General features: G+C 40.0%; 1 protein-coding gene and 1 long non-coding RNA gene across 5 annotated transcripts; both read left to right on the forward strand.

Moving 5' to 3' along the window:
- Window positions 1-2,689: 2,689 nt before the first annotated feature.
- Window positions 2,690-9,966, forward strand: LOC124874693 (transmembrane protein 100-like). Of its 2 annotated transcripts, none has more exons than XM_047376166.1 (3): window positions 2,690-2,708; window positions 3,439-3,553; window positions 8,816-9,966. In XM_047376166.1, exon 3 carries the CDS (start codon window positions 8,856-8,858, stop codon window positions 9,327-9,329), a length of 474 nt encoding a protein of 157 aa, XP_047232122.1. In that variant the 5' UTR covers window positions 2,690-2,708; window positions 3,439-3,553; window positions 8,816-8,855; the 3' UTR covers window positions 9,330-9,966. The 2 variants fall into 2 exon arrangements, with proteins under 2 accessions (XP_047232122.1, XP_047232123.1); XM_047376167.1 differs by lacking the exon at window positions 2,690-2,708 and adding an exon at window positions 2,836-2,854.
- Window positions 9,967-10,733: 767 nt separating this feature from the next.
- LOC124875646 lies at window positions 10,734-16,884 on the forward strand. 3 transcript variants are annotated; one of them, XR_007040091.1, is made up of 5 exons: window positions 10,734-11,008; window positions 11,103-11,172; window positions 11,240-11,425; window positions 16,254-16,320; window positions 16,499-16,884. It is a non-coding gene; the product is annotated as an uncharacterized LOC124875646 (long non-coding RNA). The 3 variants fall into 3 exon arrangements; XR_007040092.1 differs by having other exon boundaries at window positions 11,291-11,425; XR_007040090.1 differs by having other exon boundaries at window positions 11,103-11,425.

Below are 16,884 nucleotides of genomic sequence, written 5' to 3' on the forward strand. Positions count from 1 at the left end.
ACTAATATATCTTGTGGCATTCAAACCAATCTGTTTTCTTTTTACAGGTTCTTGCATATCCTCTTCTTGCAGGTATATTTACAAAAACATCTTTACTTTAACAGAACAGCAGATGTAGCTCAAATTTGCTTTCTTACTTTGCCACAATGCTTATCTTGGCAGTTATTAGATATCTTCATGCATCTTCTTACTACAGGTACAAAACCGGCCACTAATTAGCATATCTAAAACAAATACCTCCATTTGTCTAACTTTGCTGTGGTCGAGACAGATAGTTGTTCTGAGTCAGTTGGATCCAACTTTTGGGGCAATAGATAGATGGATAGACCAACTGGGACCTTGGTTACTTTAGTGTAGGGCCTGCTCTGGTCTGTTGTAATGAAGAAACAGCTGAATCAAAAAGCAAACCTTTTGAGTTACCAGTGTCTGCATTCCAACCCTTATAAATGGTTATTGAATATGGATCATAACCAAAAGAATGAGATTCCAGGCAGCTTTTTAGCTGAGCTCAGTCTCAGAGTTAGTTTGAGGCGCTGCAATTCTTTTGCATCGGAACTAATTGGTTGTGGTGGTTCAGGCATCTGATCAGTATGCCTCTTGGGTTTCCACCATTTGGAGGTTTTTTCTACATGTTCCAGTGGAAGCACCTTGAGGTTCCCCAGAAGCAGTTGGAGAATGTCATTGATGACTGGGTTTCCTATCTCAGCAAGTCCCTTTTAAAAGTTCTCCAGCAGAACCAGATTACGACTAAGTATGCTATTACTGAGCTGGGTTTAAGAGGACAGAAAATGTGCACAAAGCAACACACAAACAGTAGTACAAGAGTGTTTTTTTATGTTTAAAGTATACAGGTAAAGCTAGGAGTTGCAGTAGTAGTACCAGTATTAGTAATAATAATAATAATAGTGGCATCTCCAGGTGAGAAACCGAAACACAGTTAAATAGATAAGCACATAGACAAAAAGAGCCAAAAACACAGCACAAGCAGAGGCTTCAGACTAGTGAAGATAAAATTCAACTCACATGATTTCAGACCACAATGGTGCAGACTTTGAAGAGAGGGTTGAACAGCTTGTTAATGTTACATGCAAGGATAAGGATGAGTCCATGACTGTACTGCAAGATAGCAACGTGGACATCAACACAGCCATTAATGTGTGGTAGGATCTAATAAAGGCAAACCAGCATAGATATTGTCAGTTGCAGCCATAGCCTGAAACTGTCCAGTTTGAGGACTGGTGCATAATGAGGATCCATTCTGCAGAACTAATCTGTCATCTGGTACATGAGAATGCTTGAACCTGATGCCACAGGAGCTAAAACAAAGGGCAAACTGCACAAACTGAAAATTTGCGTTCATTTTTTTTTTATTTTTTCCCTCAATTTTGTATGAAATAAAATTGGTACGTTAACTACATTAATGATATTTAATTGTTTGGATTTGTCTTACATAGCCAGCAGGTTCATTTTGCGCTACAAAGTAAAACAATCCACTGAACATTGTCCAATAGAAGTGATTCCATCTTTCTGCCTCTCAGAGATGTCAAACTGTTGTGCATGTGAAAGAGGAGCTGCCTGAAGTCCTCAGAGAAAACACCAGATTCTTCCCACATGTTAAAGTCTTCTGGATGCTGAACTGCAGGGTGGAGGCCTTGGAGCAGGCTCCTGCTGTTACTCTCAAAACATAAAATAAAATAAATGCAGCTTTGTTGTTCTTCATTTCTGTCCTGAGCAGCTTCGGCTGAGAGATGTGTTTGGGTTGAGCTGCTGAAGATGTTTTTTCCACTCAGATTATACAAAGTTGATCAGTTTAATAACCAATATAGTGACGTCTTCCTCACATATTTTTTGGATAGTTCTGGATAAAAAAAACATGGACATTTACTTCAGATCCAGCCTGCATATATGTTTTTTTTTTTCTATTAAACAGCCTCATTAGTCTTCCAGATATTTTTTTTATTTGGAAATCATTTTCCCAGACGACAAAAGGAATCAGTTCTAATCCACATCTGTTCCATGTTGCCAAAAATAAGCCTATCTGAGGAAATAAAAAGATAACTGCAGCTCAGAAAACAAACAAGCGGCCATTTCCATTGGGTAAGGATTTCTGTTAAAGGTTCTGTTCATGCAGTCAGAAACAAAAGCTGTGGAGTTTGTTTCCAGTGCAGGTTGGATCCCTGCTGTGCTGCTCCTTGTTTCTGATCCTGTTTCATGGACAAGGTCCTTATTTCTACTCCAGCAGAAGAAGATGTCTGGTCCAGAACCCTTAGGATATCATCTTTGCTTTTTGCAGATCACATGGTTCTGTTTGTGTCTTCAGGCCATGACCATCTGCATCCAATGTAATGGTGTAAAGCAGAGGAGAAGGTAGTCAGCTACTCTCAGTCTCAGGTTATGGTTCCCAAGTTGAAAAAGGTAGGATTTTCTGGTATCCTGTTCCTTATTGATGGCCCAAAGCTTCATCTGCAGTAATCAGGATGTTGGTGTGATCTGTTGTAGTAAAAATGATAAGTTAAATGGTGAAACTCTTTATTTACTGCTCTATCTACATTCTAAAGTTTGCCTATGTTCATGACACATGTCTAAAATAATGAGATCCTGTTTGCAAGCAGCTGAGAAGTGCATCTTTCTGTATGCTCTCCAGATACAGCATTAGAAATAAGAGGAGCAGCTTCATCATCTGGGGGGAGTTTTCCATGTCAAAAGAAGTGAGATACTGTTGATGCTTTCCATGTAAATCCCAATGGGAGGAGACCAAGAATTCTCAGACAAGCAGAAGATGGATGGATGGATGGATGGATGGATGGATGGATGGATGGATGGAAGGACGGACGGACGGACGGACGAACGGACGGTCGGTTGGTCAAACGTTTCCGTGATTTCAGCCAAAATAGAAATAACTGTCTGGTGCAGTTTAGTAGCTGCGATGAAGATATTATCTCCCCCAGTGTGCAATCAAAATAGGAAATAAAGCTGAATCTCTTTGAACTAGCTTAAGAGTGAAAACTGACTGCAGATCCTGAGCAGAGCCCAGACTGAAACGTGATGTGAAGTTCACACTGCAGGATGTTTATTTGATTTAATGGGTCACAAATCTTTGTTATGACTTAACTGAGCCTATTGTTGGTACCAGACCAATCTGAACCTGTCATGTGTCGTGACCTGAATTATGTCATGAATCCACTGGAGGATGAAGGGAAAAGCATAGCATTTTACTGCATTCTTATTCAATCTTTCAAAGAACAGCTGCTCCGAAAAAACAAAAAAACCTTACAGTTGCTTGAAAAATGAAATCAGAGGATCTTTGAAGGGAGGAAAGAGTTAAACCTTTTCCTGCCGGTCCTATGGGAGGTGGGCTGGGGGTTTGGGAAGTGTTGGGGGAAGGCGTCTCACCACCTCCTTTGGTTGATAGCCATATTCCCTCATTTCTTCCTGCAGGGTGGACTGAACAGAGCAGAGGAGTGAGCAGCTGACTGACGCTTCAAGAGTTCACGTCTGCAATCACGAAAACGACCCAAACAGTCAGAGGAATGGAGTGTTGCTCTCTGCTGCAGTGAGTAGATTTATTTTTTCTTTCCCTGCACAAATTTAGCCTGCAGGGTGTCAGGTTTTACAGCTGTGACAGCCTTCACTTCCACCACAAAGATGCAATACTCTACAAAGACAATACAGCTGTGTTTCACAGAGATATCCTGGATTTATCTTGATCTGTTGTTGTGCAGCTGTTTTTGTCTTACATGCTGTGAGTAGAATCTGGAGCTTTCCTTTTGTAATAAACTCAACCTTTAACCTAAAATGTACATACAGAAATCTGAAATCAGCATTAGAGGCATCCATACACAGGTATAACAGTTACACCACCAGCTTGGTTCTGCATCAATCTAATAAAAGGTCGAACAGATAAACACCAGAGGTGTCGTAAGTCAAGAAAGGAGCAGCTTGTATTCTGAGATAGAATAAAGTTCAGTGAGCAAACTCAGTTTAGGACAAGCCAACAGGATGATAAAAACAGATAGAAGACTAAAAACCAGCTGCACTGATTTTAATGGAGAGGGAGGAGGGCACGAGCAGCAGGTGAGAAACTAAATAACAGACTGCAAGGACACCTGCTGGATAAATGGAGCATCGCAGACTCAAAAAATATTGGAGTGACTTAAATTTACCTTTCTGATTTTAAAACTAGATATGAATTCACGAGGGTTGCATAAAGCGAAACATTTTACCACACAGTTATTTCATTTTTTTCATGCTTTCATTAAGTGAATTTTAATAAAAGTGTTCTTGAATTTTCATACAAACTTCATGGATGTCGTTTATTATAATTTCACATGAAAATGTCCCAACATCTTTATTACGTCTCCCTAATGAGAATTTTGTTTTTTTGTTAGGCATTTTTATTTAAGTTTAAGATGCAAAATCCACAGTCCAAGACACCCAGGTGGCTGTGCAACTCCTCAGGAAAACATCAACACACAATATGAACTAACTGCTGCTTTTAAAGAAACTAAAAGGTGCTTTTCTGGAAAATATTTGATGTCATTTTTAAATGTGACCTCCGCCTATAAATTGTTTAACCAAGAAATTGTTATTTCTACCATTAAATGTAGGAATAAACCGGTTGTTGCTTTTGATTATATATCAAACTTACAGCGGGAACCTCAGTGGGAAGTTTATATACATATGTTTGTACGTTGCAGCAGGCAGAAACGATGTTACAGAAAATATGTTTCCCTACTCAGCTTTGCCTCTCAAGCAATAATAAGGCAGCTTCGCTTTATTGTCATAGGCTTTCTTTGTCTGAATTAGCCTGAAAGTCTGCAGAGATGTTTGAGACAAAAACCCCTTCTTATTCAATTCAGGATGATATATGCAATGAACATGCACATAATGGCTACATATGTGCTGACTATCACAGAAGAACTTGTAACTTCTGTTTTACTCACTATGATTTGTGATCAGATCTTCTTGCTGTTTTTAGAAAAACAGATGGTTTGTTCAAGGTTACTGTAGAACAAATAAATCAGTACAGGCTGCTGTTTAACTGGTCAGAATTTCACAGACTGGCTGTGAAATGGAAAACAAAGACTGTAATGTGAATGAGCTTCTTCAGCCTGACTCAGTAAAATTCATATTGTTTTATTAGACTTGAATAAAAACTGGTTGTTTCCTGAGCCACAGCTGTTCGTGTTAACTGAATGTAACGGAGCTCGATGCTCCCTCCATCTGTTTCACATTAAAGTTTCATTAACAGCATGTGAACTCTGAGGCACAGCTACAAACTGTCACATTAACCCAAGGAGATAGATGGATGCCGATGGTTATTAAAAAAAATAGAACAGTGTAAACTCATGATGACACTATGTTGATCAAGTTTAATAACCAGTTCAGTTTTCTGCAGTCTTTCCGCCTCTAAAACTGCCTCTCTCAGTAAATGTTTGATCCTCTCTCTGTTTTATTCTGAGTTTCTGTAGAGGATAGTATGGAGACAGTTTATCTCTACAGATCAATGGATTTGTCTCGTTTTTGTTCCATAAAAATAGCTGTCTGAGAAATAGCAGTGATTTATTAACTATGCTTTAAACAACATGTGGTTTTAGTAAATACCCTTTACAGTCTCAACCAATTCTGAATAATTCTTATAAACAGGAGTAGCACATAGAGAACAGTCATGAGAGGAGACAGTGAGTCCTTTATATTCCATAGATAACTTTTAATTCACATGAAGTTTCAATGTGTTTGGTCTAAAATTAGGCCAATTAACAGGGAAGTTTTAAACAAGGCACTCACATGTTGATTGGTTGATGGTGTACATGAGCCTGCCTCTATTTCATGGTGCAAGTGATTCTTTCCTCTGGACCATGCAAAGACTTGGTGCTGAGATGGAACCAATTAAACCATTCAAGACTCTGCTGAAACAGAAATAACTGGTGCTAAGAAAGAATAGAGACCTGTGTGGTCCAAAACCTCCAAACACACCCTTTATTTTCATATAATAGGCTTTTGTGGTATTTTTATTGACATGCTGCGGGATCAGAATACGGTGGCATTTTGAGCTACAAAATGCAAAAAGAACGTTTTCATTAACAGTTCCAAAGTTTATGACCATTAGTCCAAAAAATGCCTAATATTAGTGTAGCAGCTGGTGGGAATGTTGCTCCATGTGGCAAATATGGCTTCATGAAGACCATCCACAGTCTTTTTTTCTGTAAACCTCCTTTGGCATCCATCTCGAAACATTTTCAATGGAAGTTAGGAGAACATGCAGGAAGTTCCAAAAGAGGAACATTGTTCTCCTGGAAGAAGTCCTTTGTCAGACAAGCATTGTCAATTGCAGCCCTACCCTGTTCAAAGAAACACTCATCACCGCACAGACAAAGGCCCTAAGTCAAGAGGGAAGCCTATTGCAACATCTTTACATAGTCAGATGCTGTTCGACGCTCAATGACAACCTGAAGTTCTACTGTTTAAATGAAGGAAAAAGCTCTGAGACCATGACACAGCCACCTCCACTTCAATTAAATTAAATTAAATTCAAAAATACTTTATTAATCCCAAAGGGAAATTAAATGTTGTTATAGCTCATATTATGAAGGTTTCTTCAAAGAGCCGTTGTAGATGCTGATGGCTGTGGGCAGGAAGGATCTCCTGTAGTGCTCCGTCTTACAGCAGATCTGAAGAAGCCTCTGACTGAAGACACTCTGTTGCTGTAGGACAGTCTGATGAAGATGATGCTCAGAGTTCTCCATAATGTTCTTCATTTTATGAAGAATCTGTCTTTCCACAATGATCTCCAGAGGTTCCAGAGGAGTCCCCAGAACAGAGCCAGCCTTTTTTATCAGCTTGTTGAGCTTTTTTAAGTCCCTGGTTCTGATGCTGCTTCCCCAGGAGATGATGGTAGAAGAGATCACACTCTCCACAACAGACTTATAGAAGATATGCAGCATCTTGCTGCAAACACCAAAGGACCTAAGCTTCCTCAAGAAGTACAGTCTGCTCTGTCCCTTCTTGTAGATGGTTTCACAGTTGCATCTCCACTCTATTCTGTTGTCCAGGTGAACACCGAGGTATTTATACTCCTCCACCATCTCCACCTCTTCTCCCATGATGGAAATAGTGTTTGACTTATTCCTGTTTCTCTTAAAATCTACAATCATCTCCTTTGTTTTAGTCACGTTCAACATGAGATGATTGTTTGCACACCATGCCACAAAATGGTCCACCACCTTCTTGTACTCAGCTTCTTGTCCATCTCTGATCCACCCCACGACTGCAGAATCACTTGTCATGCCAATAACATTGGAAGCCATCAGAACCATTGGGATTCATTTTTTTCTTGTCATAGATTAAAAACCTTCTTGTAATGTCCCAAATTTGGTGCTCCCTTACATAGTCAGAAATTTTAAGAAATTGTTTTGTTCTTTAAACCCTCTGAAAGATGCTCTCTTATGGTTGTCATCATCAGTAAGGGCCTTCATTTGGGCCGAGCCTCTGCCTGTGTTGTCATAAACACCCCACCAGATTCTCTAACTCAGTGAAGGTGACGTTTTTTGGGTCTCCCTCTGACTTTTTTGTCCGTACCTCATTGTTTAAGAAGTTTAAAAGGATTGTCTTACAGCGTGCAACCTCATTGCAAGAAACCTTGCTTTTGCAGCTCAACAATCCTGTCTTGTTCAAAGATAGAAAGCATTTTGCCTTCAGGGGGTCATGACATTGATAATGTTTGACTGAAAGAAGATTTAGATTTTTTAACGGCGAATGGTGTTAAACTTTCATAAGCTGATGAACAGCCTGTTTAAGTTAGTAGTTTTTAATCATTTGCCTATTTTTTGTGTCTTGCTTTTGTTTCTTGCATTTTGGTAATGATCCAGCAGTTCAAAATCCAAATACTTTTAATTTCATCCCAGGTCTTAAGATATTGATTATACCTAAAACTCACTCCCTCCTGAATTTAGAAATGGGCCAAGAATGGAGCTTTGAGGAACCCCACTTTAGATTTTTCTATGCTCAGAACAATAATAAATAAAACAAAGTATAAATGTATTTACTGTCCACCAAGTAAGAATTAAAGTAATATCTTAAAGTTAGACAATCTTTATCCATTATTTTATTATGTCTTTTGTTAGATTCTTTAAAAGGACTTTTCAATATTTTGTCTTTGTTGGTAAAAACTGAAGCTGTTTTTCTTTAAAATGAACATTCAAAAGTTTTGATTAGATGCACAATGACAGAGTTTGAGTTCATTATCACTTCTTGATAGACTTTTAAATATGACTGATGCTGTCTGTCTGAAAAAACAGCAAAGGTTGAAAGATGCATCAGTCTTTAGTTACTGAAATCAGATTGACCTCGAGAGTCTTGTTTCGGTTTTATTTTAAATTGTATCAATACACTCATTCATAGGTTAAAATGGGCAAACATACTTTTTGTGGTAAATCTATCCACCAACCTTTGGGAGCTTAAGGGAGAGTTTTACAGTCCCGAAATAGTAGGATCCTATCAGGAAGTAAGATAGCCACATTGTTAAAGCTGCTGATATTTCATCTTTTGCACTGCAATTAGGGAGTGGTGGCCTAGTGATTAGAAGGCACTGTGTTTGCGTCCAGGAGAGGTTGCAAGTTACCTGGTTCGAAACAAAGACTGTCCCTCTGGTTTCCTGAGCAAGACCCCTAGCCCCAGAAAACTCTCTGGACTCTGCAAAAAGTTGCACACTGCTCCCTAAGGAATGGGTTAAATGTAGAGCAGAGATTTCCTTGTAATATGCAATTGCAATGATTATTAAAAAGGCTGAAACCTAACTTTTAATTTGTGCTTACAGCTAGCTGCTCTTTAATTGGCTGAGCTCTGAAATCACCATCATGGCTCACTTGTTCCTTGCCAGTAAGATCACCATGCCGGATGACCTCTATGCCAAAGGGGGTGGCAGGATTCCAAGGAATGCCGTAAGGATACCGACATCCATCTCTGCAGAAAGGCTGAGCCGGGAGAAGACCAGGAAGGACAGTGCTGTCATCGTGACAACTCGTATCCCACACGTCAATGAGGTCCAGCTGGCAGCAGCGACTGGTGGTGCAGAGATGTCTTGCTACCGCTGCATTGTGCCATTTGGCGTGTTTGTTCTCATCGCCGGCATTGTGGTGACGGTGGTGGCATATACCTTCAACTCTCATGGGTCCACCATCTCCCTGCTGGGACTGGTGTTGCTGTCTGCGGGGCTGGGTCTACTTGGATCCAGTGCCATCTGTTGGAGGCTTCGACTGAGGGGGAAGAAGGACAAACGAAGGGAGAGTCAGACCGCCCTCATGGTCAGCCAGGGTTACTGCATGCCCTGATCTGTAAAGAGCTCATAACCACTGTCCTTCAGGCTCAATGACTCTAAAAGGAGGAAGAGGTACCTCAGTGGACACCAGACTTTCTTTGATGACTAAAACTTAGCTCCTGAAAGCAGACAGAATTTTTGTTGGTCTCTGAACCAAAACGTATAAACTTTTATTGAATCTAACCTAATGTAACCAAATATCTCAGAATGTCGGTTTAACAAAACTACCAAAACTGAAAAAATTCTAGGAATTTACGATGACAAAAGATGATAAAACCTCAAAATAAGTGAAAAGCTTATACATTATTGACCAACTAACCACTGAGGGTAATTGTGTGAAGGCTCCTTTAAAAAGACGACAGTGATTTTAAAACAAACACGACATGAGATCGCTTTGATCTGACTGGGAATGTATAGTTTCTGCCTGTATGTTGATAATAAGCTATAAACACGGTTAGAATGGTACTCTACTGTATGTATGTTGAGCAGCATTTAGTTTCTCTTTGGATTGGAATCATTTGTGACCTCTGTTCATTCCTCAGGGATTCTATCACTCTGCTTTGGAAATGTTTCATTTAAACTCAAAGTAAATTCAGAGAAGTTGTTGAAGAACATTCTGATGGATCCAAAATAAACAAATTGTTCCTCCAGTGCTTCTTTATTTACATTATTATTTTTGTGTTTGAAAACTTCACACATTGTCTGCACTGAGGTAATTTCAAATTAGATCACTGAAATGTTGTTCACACAAACATAAAACGTTTACATTAAAACCCTTGCATGTCTAAATAATTTTTGTTGGAACTTCAATAAGCGTTTCTATATTTTTCTGCAGCCTAAACTACTGATCTATTCTGGTATTGCCTCTCTTGTCCTAAAAAGACATGTAATTGATTTAGCTGTTTTCTGCTTCTCTTTGTGAAAAGTAAAACTGAAGATGTCGGTAATAGTTTTAGCCGTAAAAAGTGAGTCTATGACTTTCGCCGTCTTAAACCCTAAAAATCAGACCAGAACATCACTGACTTGATTCCCCCCCCCCCCCCCCCCCCCCTCCCCCCCCCCCCCCCCCCTCCCCCCCCCGCTGATGTGCAGGTGTGCAAAGTTTTACCTTGTCACTGAATACCTGAGTGCAGAGGTCACAGCTGGGTCTAATTTCTCTCATGCATGCCTCTCTGTAAGTCACGTGCACTAAATTACGTCACACAGATATTCTTCTGTCAGCTCAATTTATTTATTCTGTCAGTGACTGAAATTATAACTATTAAAGTCAAGCTCTGGAGCCAAAACAAACTGACTCCTGTTTTCCTTTGGCAGATCTGATTTCCAGAGCAAGTCAAATGCCTACCATGTGGATATATTTAGTCGTCTCCATTTTGCATCGCATCTCCCTGATAAAATGAGGATGGGGTGGGGGTGAGGTTGCGTCATTCAGAGGTGGTGACAGCTAATGGTTACAACGCTGAGCTAACTTTATCCCTGTAGCATCCTGGGAATGTGAGCACAGAGTGGAAACAGAAAGCGGGAAGCAGTGCCACATCACCTTGGACTCATTCGACACCTCAGAGGAGGCACCTCTTCTCTGAAAACAAATGCAGAATCTGCAGCAGTAAGAACCCGCACGGATCTGATTTTTACTGATTTTTTCAGACTTCCTTCAGCTCTACAACGATCTGTGTTGAAGCCAACAGAAAGGTGGGCAGTCACTAGAAACTTTCCAGTTTCCTAAAGTGCTTGAATGATTAATGGTTAATGAAAACTTATATTCCTGCATTTTTTTTACTTACAGTTGAGAGGATCAACTTGTACAGATAAATGGAATACATATTGATTTCAGGTTCAAAAAGAATGCAGACAAGGTAAAGTCCCCCATGTTTCGAGATTCTAACTCTGCCTCTGGAGGTCATTGACTTTTTGTGTGAACAGGGGAAATCCTAAACCTCCCTTCTCTTCCTGTAACATCATGACCGCCTGAAGCCACCAGAGGTGTGTCACATTTGCAGTGTCACCCCCGTTTCCTCGACCCTACACCCCCAACCTCATCCCGGACTGAGAGTCGGAAAAGGGCCTGGCACGCTAAGAGACAGGAATCGGCAGCCTGAAAATTAATAAGTAGGTGAACAGGAAAGACTGCTCGAATATGCCCTTTACAGAAACTGGAAAGTAATTCTTCTGCAGGTGTGAAACTGTCTTGTCATTGAAGGAGAGGTGAGGTCAGCAAAGGGAAATAAAATAAACCTTAATCCAGACTAGAATCTGCAACTCCTGATTCCATCATTCAGTTACAAACATCTGAAGCTGAGGTTACAGCTGTCAAATTGTGCGAATAAAAAAAGATGAGACAAGTCAAAAAGAAAGGCCAAGCACAGAGCATGTGCACAGGGAAAACATTTAAACTCCTCACAGAAGGGCCCCAGTTGGGATTGGATCAAATGACCTTCTGGAGCAGAACTGTCAAACTCAGTCACTGAATGTGTCAAAAGTTGAAACATAAATGTTGAGGGTTAAACAGGATTAATATTTGGTAAAACAGCCTGTTTAATATGAATTTGAACAGCCAAAACAAAACAAATTAAAACAAAAATAAAATCTCTGAAGTGTATTAAAAGCTGAGCAATGTATTTAGTATATTAGAAAAAGTGAGCGAAAACTTCAGTCTTTTACAATTAAAACTGTCTCATTCTTGCAGGTAAAATGAAAAAGCCTAATAGAAACCAAATGTAAAAAAATACATACAGTCCTTTATGCCATTTTGTACCAGGAGGATGCTGGGTATTACACTTTGAGAAGTTCAGTCATGGAACTGTGCAGTGGTCACTGTTGCCTGGCAGCAAGATAGTCCTGGGATTGAATCCTCGCCTGGTCTCTTTCTGCAGGGATTTTGATGGTTTTCACTGTGCATGCATGGGTTCTCTCTTCCATAAACATGCATGTTAGGTTTGGTGTGAGTGTGTGTGACATGGGGCCTGTACAGCATTAACCATGGCTCTAAGCCATTGATTGCTTGGGACAAGAACCAGTCAGTCTCAACCCCCCTGCAATAATGCACTGTACTTCAAAAGTATACATTAGTAAGGCAGCTTCTATGTGGTGTCTTGTTCATCTTCATCAAAAGGAACGGTTGCTTGTACAGGTCTGTCTAAAAATTATTGTGTAATATTTGGGCACTTGAGCCTGGAAAAATAGGAATAGGGACATTTTAAAATGAATTATTCTAAAAGATTGTGATGACTGCTTTATTACAAAAATGTGCAATTATCAGTTATTTTATTTAATTTGACCAAAAGGTCTGCAAACCTTGTTTGGAAACCGCACATTTAGCGTAGATTGTTTTCACTCACCCCACGATTTATCTGTGAAATACATGTCCCTGAAGCTGCACTGATGACATGAAATGATCTGAAATGGAACTGAACTTAAACAGTTCCTACAATAAATAAGGAGCTCATTAGAGCATTGGATTTGCAGAGTGTCAGCGTGGGCCGGGGGTGAGCTTTAACTACCTGCCAGGAGCTGGTCCTGACAGCTCCAATGATCCTTAATGAGGGTGGAAGTCAGTGAAGCTGTCAGTCCGATGCACCACAGCTCATTACAGATTCTCCCCGTTCCCAACAGCAGAGCCAGAATCCTCTTAGCCCTGACTACCAAGTTACCACAGGAGCTTCTTCTTCTTGTTAAAGGAATAACTTTATAAAAAGCAGCCAAACTAGTATCATTTGTTTAAAGTAAAAAAACAAAAAACACAACACACACCTTAAAAGATGTTGATGATTGTTTTTAAGATGTATTGAGCATGTTTACACAGTGCAGTTTACTTCGCATTAAATCATAATCTATAACATATCAATCACAATTCAAAAGAAAGGAAAACATTGTGTTTATGCATTATCATCTTAAATGTTGCAGGGTCCTCATAACTCATGCTGGTTTGTGCTCAATGCTGGAGTTCAGAAACATTTAGAATTACCTGGCAGTGACAGATATCTGAGTTTCTATGTTGGAGGCACCAGATAGCAGCATCTGAACATGACACAGTGCACACTCGATGCTTTCTAAGTTGCTAAACGACATTTAAAATCTATTTGAATGTAAGTTTTTAGGTAAAAAAAAAAGCCCTTTGGTTGTGTTAGATCCTTCACAGAGACAGGTGTTATTCAATGAGATTTGAAAACAAACCTTTTATGGAGAGCAACTCTCAGGTTTCTAAGCAGCTGACTGCAGGCTGTACCCGAGCAAGATGATAGCCTGACCAGTTAATCAACTAATATCAGCTTGTTAACCTCTTAGTCATACTCTAAAAATAGCAGAATGACAAAAATGTATAGTATTCTGAACAAGCAGCTTTACTTCAAAACAATTTCTTAATTTAGTGGTTGATTACTGTTTATTCTTTTTGTTTAAATGTAAGTATTATATCAAAAATAATAAACAATTGGCATTTATATTGTTATTATAACTGTAATATTTAGTATGTTAGACATGTTTTTTCATGTCTTGTTTTTCTGTTGCAAATGACAGAAACAAGAACATTAATTTCCTGTAAGCACCTAATCCTTGAAGGGTCACGAGATGCTCTGGTGCCTACCTCCAGCAGTCAGTGAATGAGAGTCAGGGTACTCAGAGCTGCTGCTTCTCCATGTTGAAAGGAGTAAGCTTAAGTGGTTCATCTGATCAAAATGCCTCCGGGGAACCTCTCGGGAGGTTTTCGGTGCACATCCAACAGGGACGACACCCAGAGGACAAACCCAGAGCTCATTGGAAGGACAATATATAACTGACCTGGATCAGCTGGAGATGGTTTCTGGTTGTTCATGATTTTATGGAGTGAGGTTGTTAGGATCCGCTCAACAGCCCGCTAACAGACAATAGAAGAAGATTTTAATATATATTTGTATGTCGAAATCATGTGCACAAACATTTTGTGTTCCCCAATGTTACTTTGACTTTGTTTCAGAGGTTTCCGAATGCCTGAGTCTATTTTCACTTATATACCCCATCAGTGAGACATTCCAGCATCCCCCCTCATCAGTTTCACGTCTTGGTTAGGGAAGTATTGTGTTAGAGACCATGGTTTCGGATGTGCTGCTTTCAGTTTCCTAATCCGGACCTTAAAGATCAGCCTGGATATCTGTGCAGGGAAACAAAAGCAGACCATAATGGGGATCAAACCATTTTCTTCGGACACAATGTGAACTTCCTGCATTGAGACGGCGCCGCTGAGGACTCGCCTCTTATCTGCTGTAGCACTACAACGAACCATTATTCCAACAAGTCTTTAAATCCTTCAGCAAGTTTACAAATGAAAGTAGTACACACACAGAGAAAGTTCTTGGACTTTTGACAGATGAGGGGAAGTGCCGCTCCCTGGTTAATGGGGCTGTGTGGGGCCCCTGTCCCATTGTTGTGTTTCTGGTTGGTCTCCTTTAGAGGCTGGAACCAGATTCTATCACAGGATCTCTCCTACCACTCCATCCTGCATCTGCCACTGCTTAGCTAAACATGCTTTAACTAAAACAAACTTCAGGGTGTGCTCCAGTTTAAAAACCAATTTGTTTCTGAAGTGCAACCTTCCCTTACTTCCTGCAAAACTTGCTCTTCATCCATCTCCAGTAATCTGAGCATGCTTCTGCTCTGGGGTTTTCTCATCTAAAACCTCCCTGCAGGTAACCTTGGCATATCCTGTTGCTAATATCCTACATAATCTACAGGCTTTTCACTAATGACATTTATTTCTGTGTACAGAAACATGGGATCAGTTAACCTCCAGCCAACAACAGATTTCCAGAATGTCCAAGCAATAAACAAACTTCCTGCAGCTCATCTCAAACTCTATATTCCCTTTTTTTGCAGTGAAAGGATATGAAGACTTAACCTCCATTGCCTCATAACCTCTAGAGTTCAAAATCATTTCCAGGCCTAAACATCCTATTTGAAATTAAAAAAACAGGTCCTCATTGATGTGAGGCAATGGCACAAATCACTGTGATTAAACCTAAGCTACACATCTGGTTTGAAATTGCATAAGGTTTGTTTTGGAATCTGAATTATCAGCAGGATGTTGAGCTGAATGTTCTGGAGGAGATTCCTCTGACAGATGTAAAACGCATCTGGAGTTAATCAAGGAAAATTAATGCAGTGCTTTGTTTCCAGTGTGTGTGATGGTGATTCTTGGCTCAGCATCCATTCATTGTAAATGAAAGGCAAGGTTGAAACTTTAATTTACAATAGGTTAAATTACTGCAGACAAGCTGAAATGATACAGTTAAAAAAACTGTCAATTTTTTTCCGAAATAAAACAAATTCCTCCTGTGATCAGATGAGTCCTTTAGCTCTACTTAGGCCTTCCACTTCCTCAGTTTACATTGTTTTACAGACCAGAGCAATGCCCTCTTTATTGGAGATTGGGCTCCTATCTGCCTATCCATTTAATGTTCCATCCTGCCATACATCCAACTATGGTGGTAACTAATCCACTGGGAAAAGCCAGACATCCCTCTTCCCAGCGACACTATCCAGCATAACCTGGGGAATCCCAAGGCGGTTCCAGAGTCCCCCTGTAGAGATCTGGGTCTGCTGTGGGATTTTGTCCAAGTGGGACATGCCTGGAGCAAGGCAACACGATACATCCTCTCTTCTGCCTAAGACGGAGAATCACCCCGACCAGCAATCCATCCAGAACGTGCTTGCATCTTTTAAATATTGCTCTAATGACTTAAAAATACTTGCCCAATATCATGTCTGGAAAACCGTTGGTTTGTTGAGTGTGCAGTGAAATATTAAGGCCTATTTATACTCCACAAGAGCAGATCTCACTGTTCTCTCTCCTAGGGGTCCAAGAATAAAATGCCATTATTGTGTTTTTGGAGCCCTATTTTGGGAATCCCTGCAGTTTGATGTTGATGCATTTTCTTGGCATAACTTTTTTCTTGTGTGGTGTCAGAGATAAGCCGCAAAGGAAGAGACATGAAGATTTCCTGGGAGTTTTGCACATTACTGCACAAATGCAGGTCAGTAACACTGCCTTGGTAAGAACAAATGTCTCTGTGCTTATGTATTGGGCTTTAATGGAGGCCCAATGAGCAATTAATTTCTTTGAACCTGCTGGAAGATTCACTTTCTTCTGCCAACTTCAGTACACCTTTGAGTTATGGATGAGTTGTTGTAACTGTTTCTTTCATGTTACAGCACAAAGTTTGTAGTACATCTGGCTGGAGGTATCTCAACCTTCCTGACACTGTATCACACAACATCAGGGGGAAATGTAAGGAGAAAGCCAAACCCAGGACAAGGAAGAATGATACACGAAGAAATGAAGAACTCTTAGTAATACCGATCAAAGAACTGTGCAGCATGTACACAACCTGAATAATGACCTAACACTGGACATGTGTGCCCTATGATTGGAACAAGGCCACATATGGAGAGCAAGAGAACAAAGTTGAGCATTCATGTTGACTCTGTGTTATGATTTGGGGTTGTTTGGTTTTTGGTTTATGGGTTTTTGTTGGTCTTATTCACAGTTCAAGTTTTGAATCATGTTTCTGTTTATTTTCCTGGTCAGGCTTTAGTTT

This window comes from Girardinichthys multiradiatus, chromosome 10 (genome assembly GCF_021462225.1).
Source record: "Girardinichthys multiradiatus isolate DD_20200921_A chromosome 10, DD_fGirMul_XY1, whole genome shotgun sequence".
NCBI classification, from domain to species: domain Eukaryota; kingdom Metazoa; phylum Chordata; class Actinopteri; order Cyprinodontiformes; family Goodeidae; genus Girardinichthys; species Girardinichthys multiradiatus.

Coding starts and splice junctions, on each gene's coding strand:
- LOC124874693 (XM_047376166.1), top strand. CDS start 8,856: ATGGCTCACTTGTTCCTTGCCAGTAAGATCACCATGCCGGATGACCTC.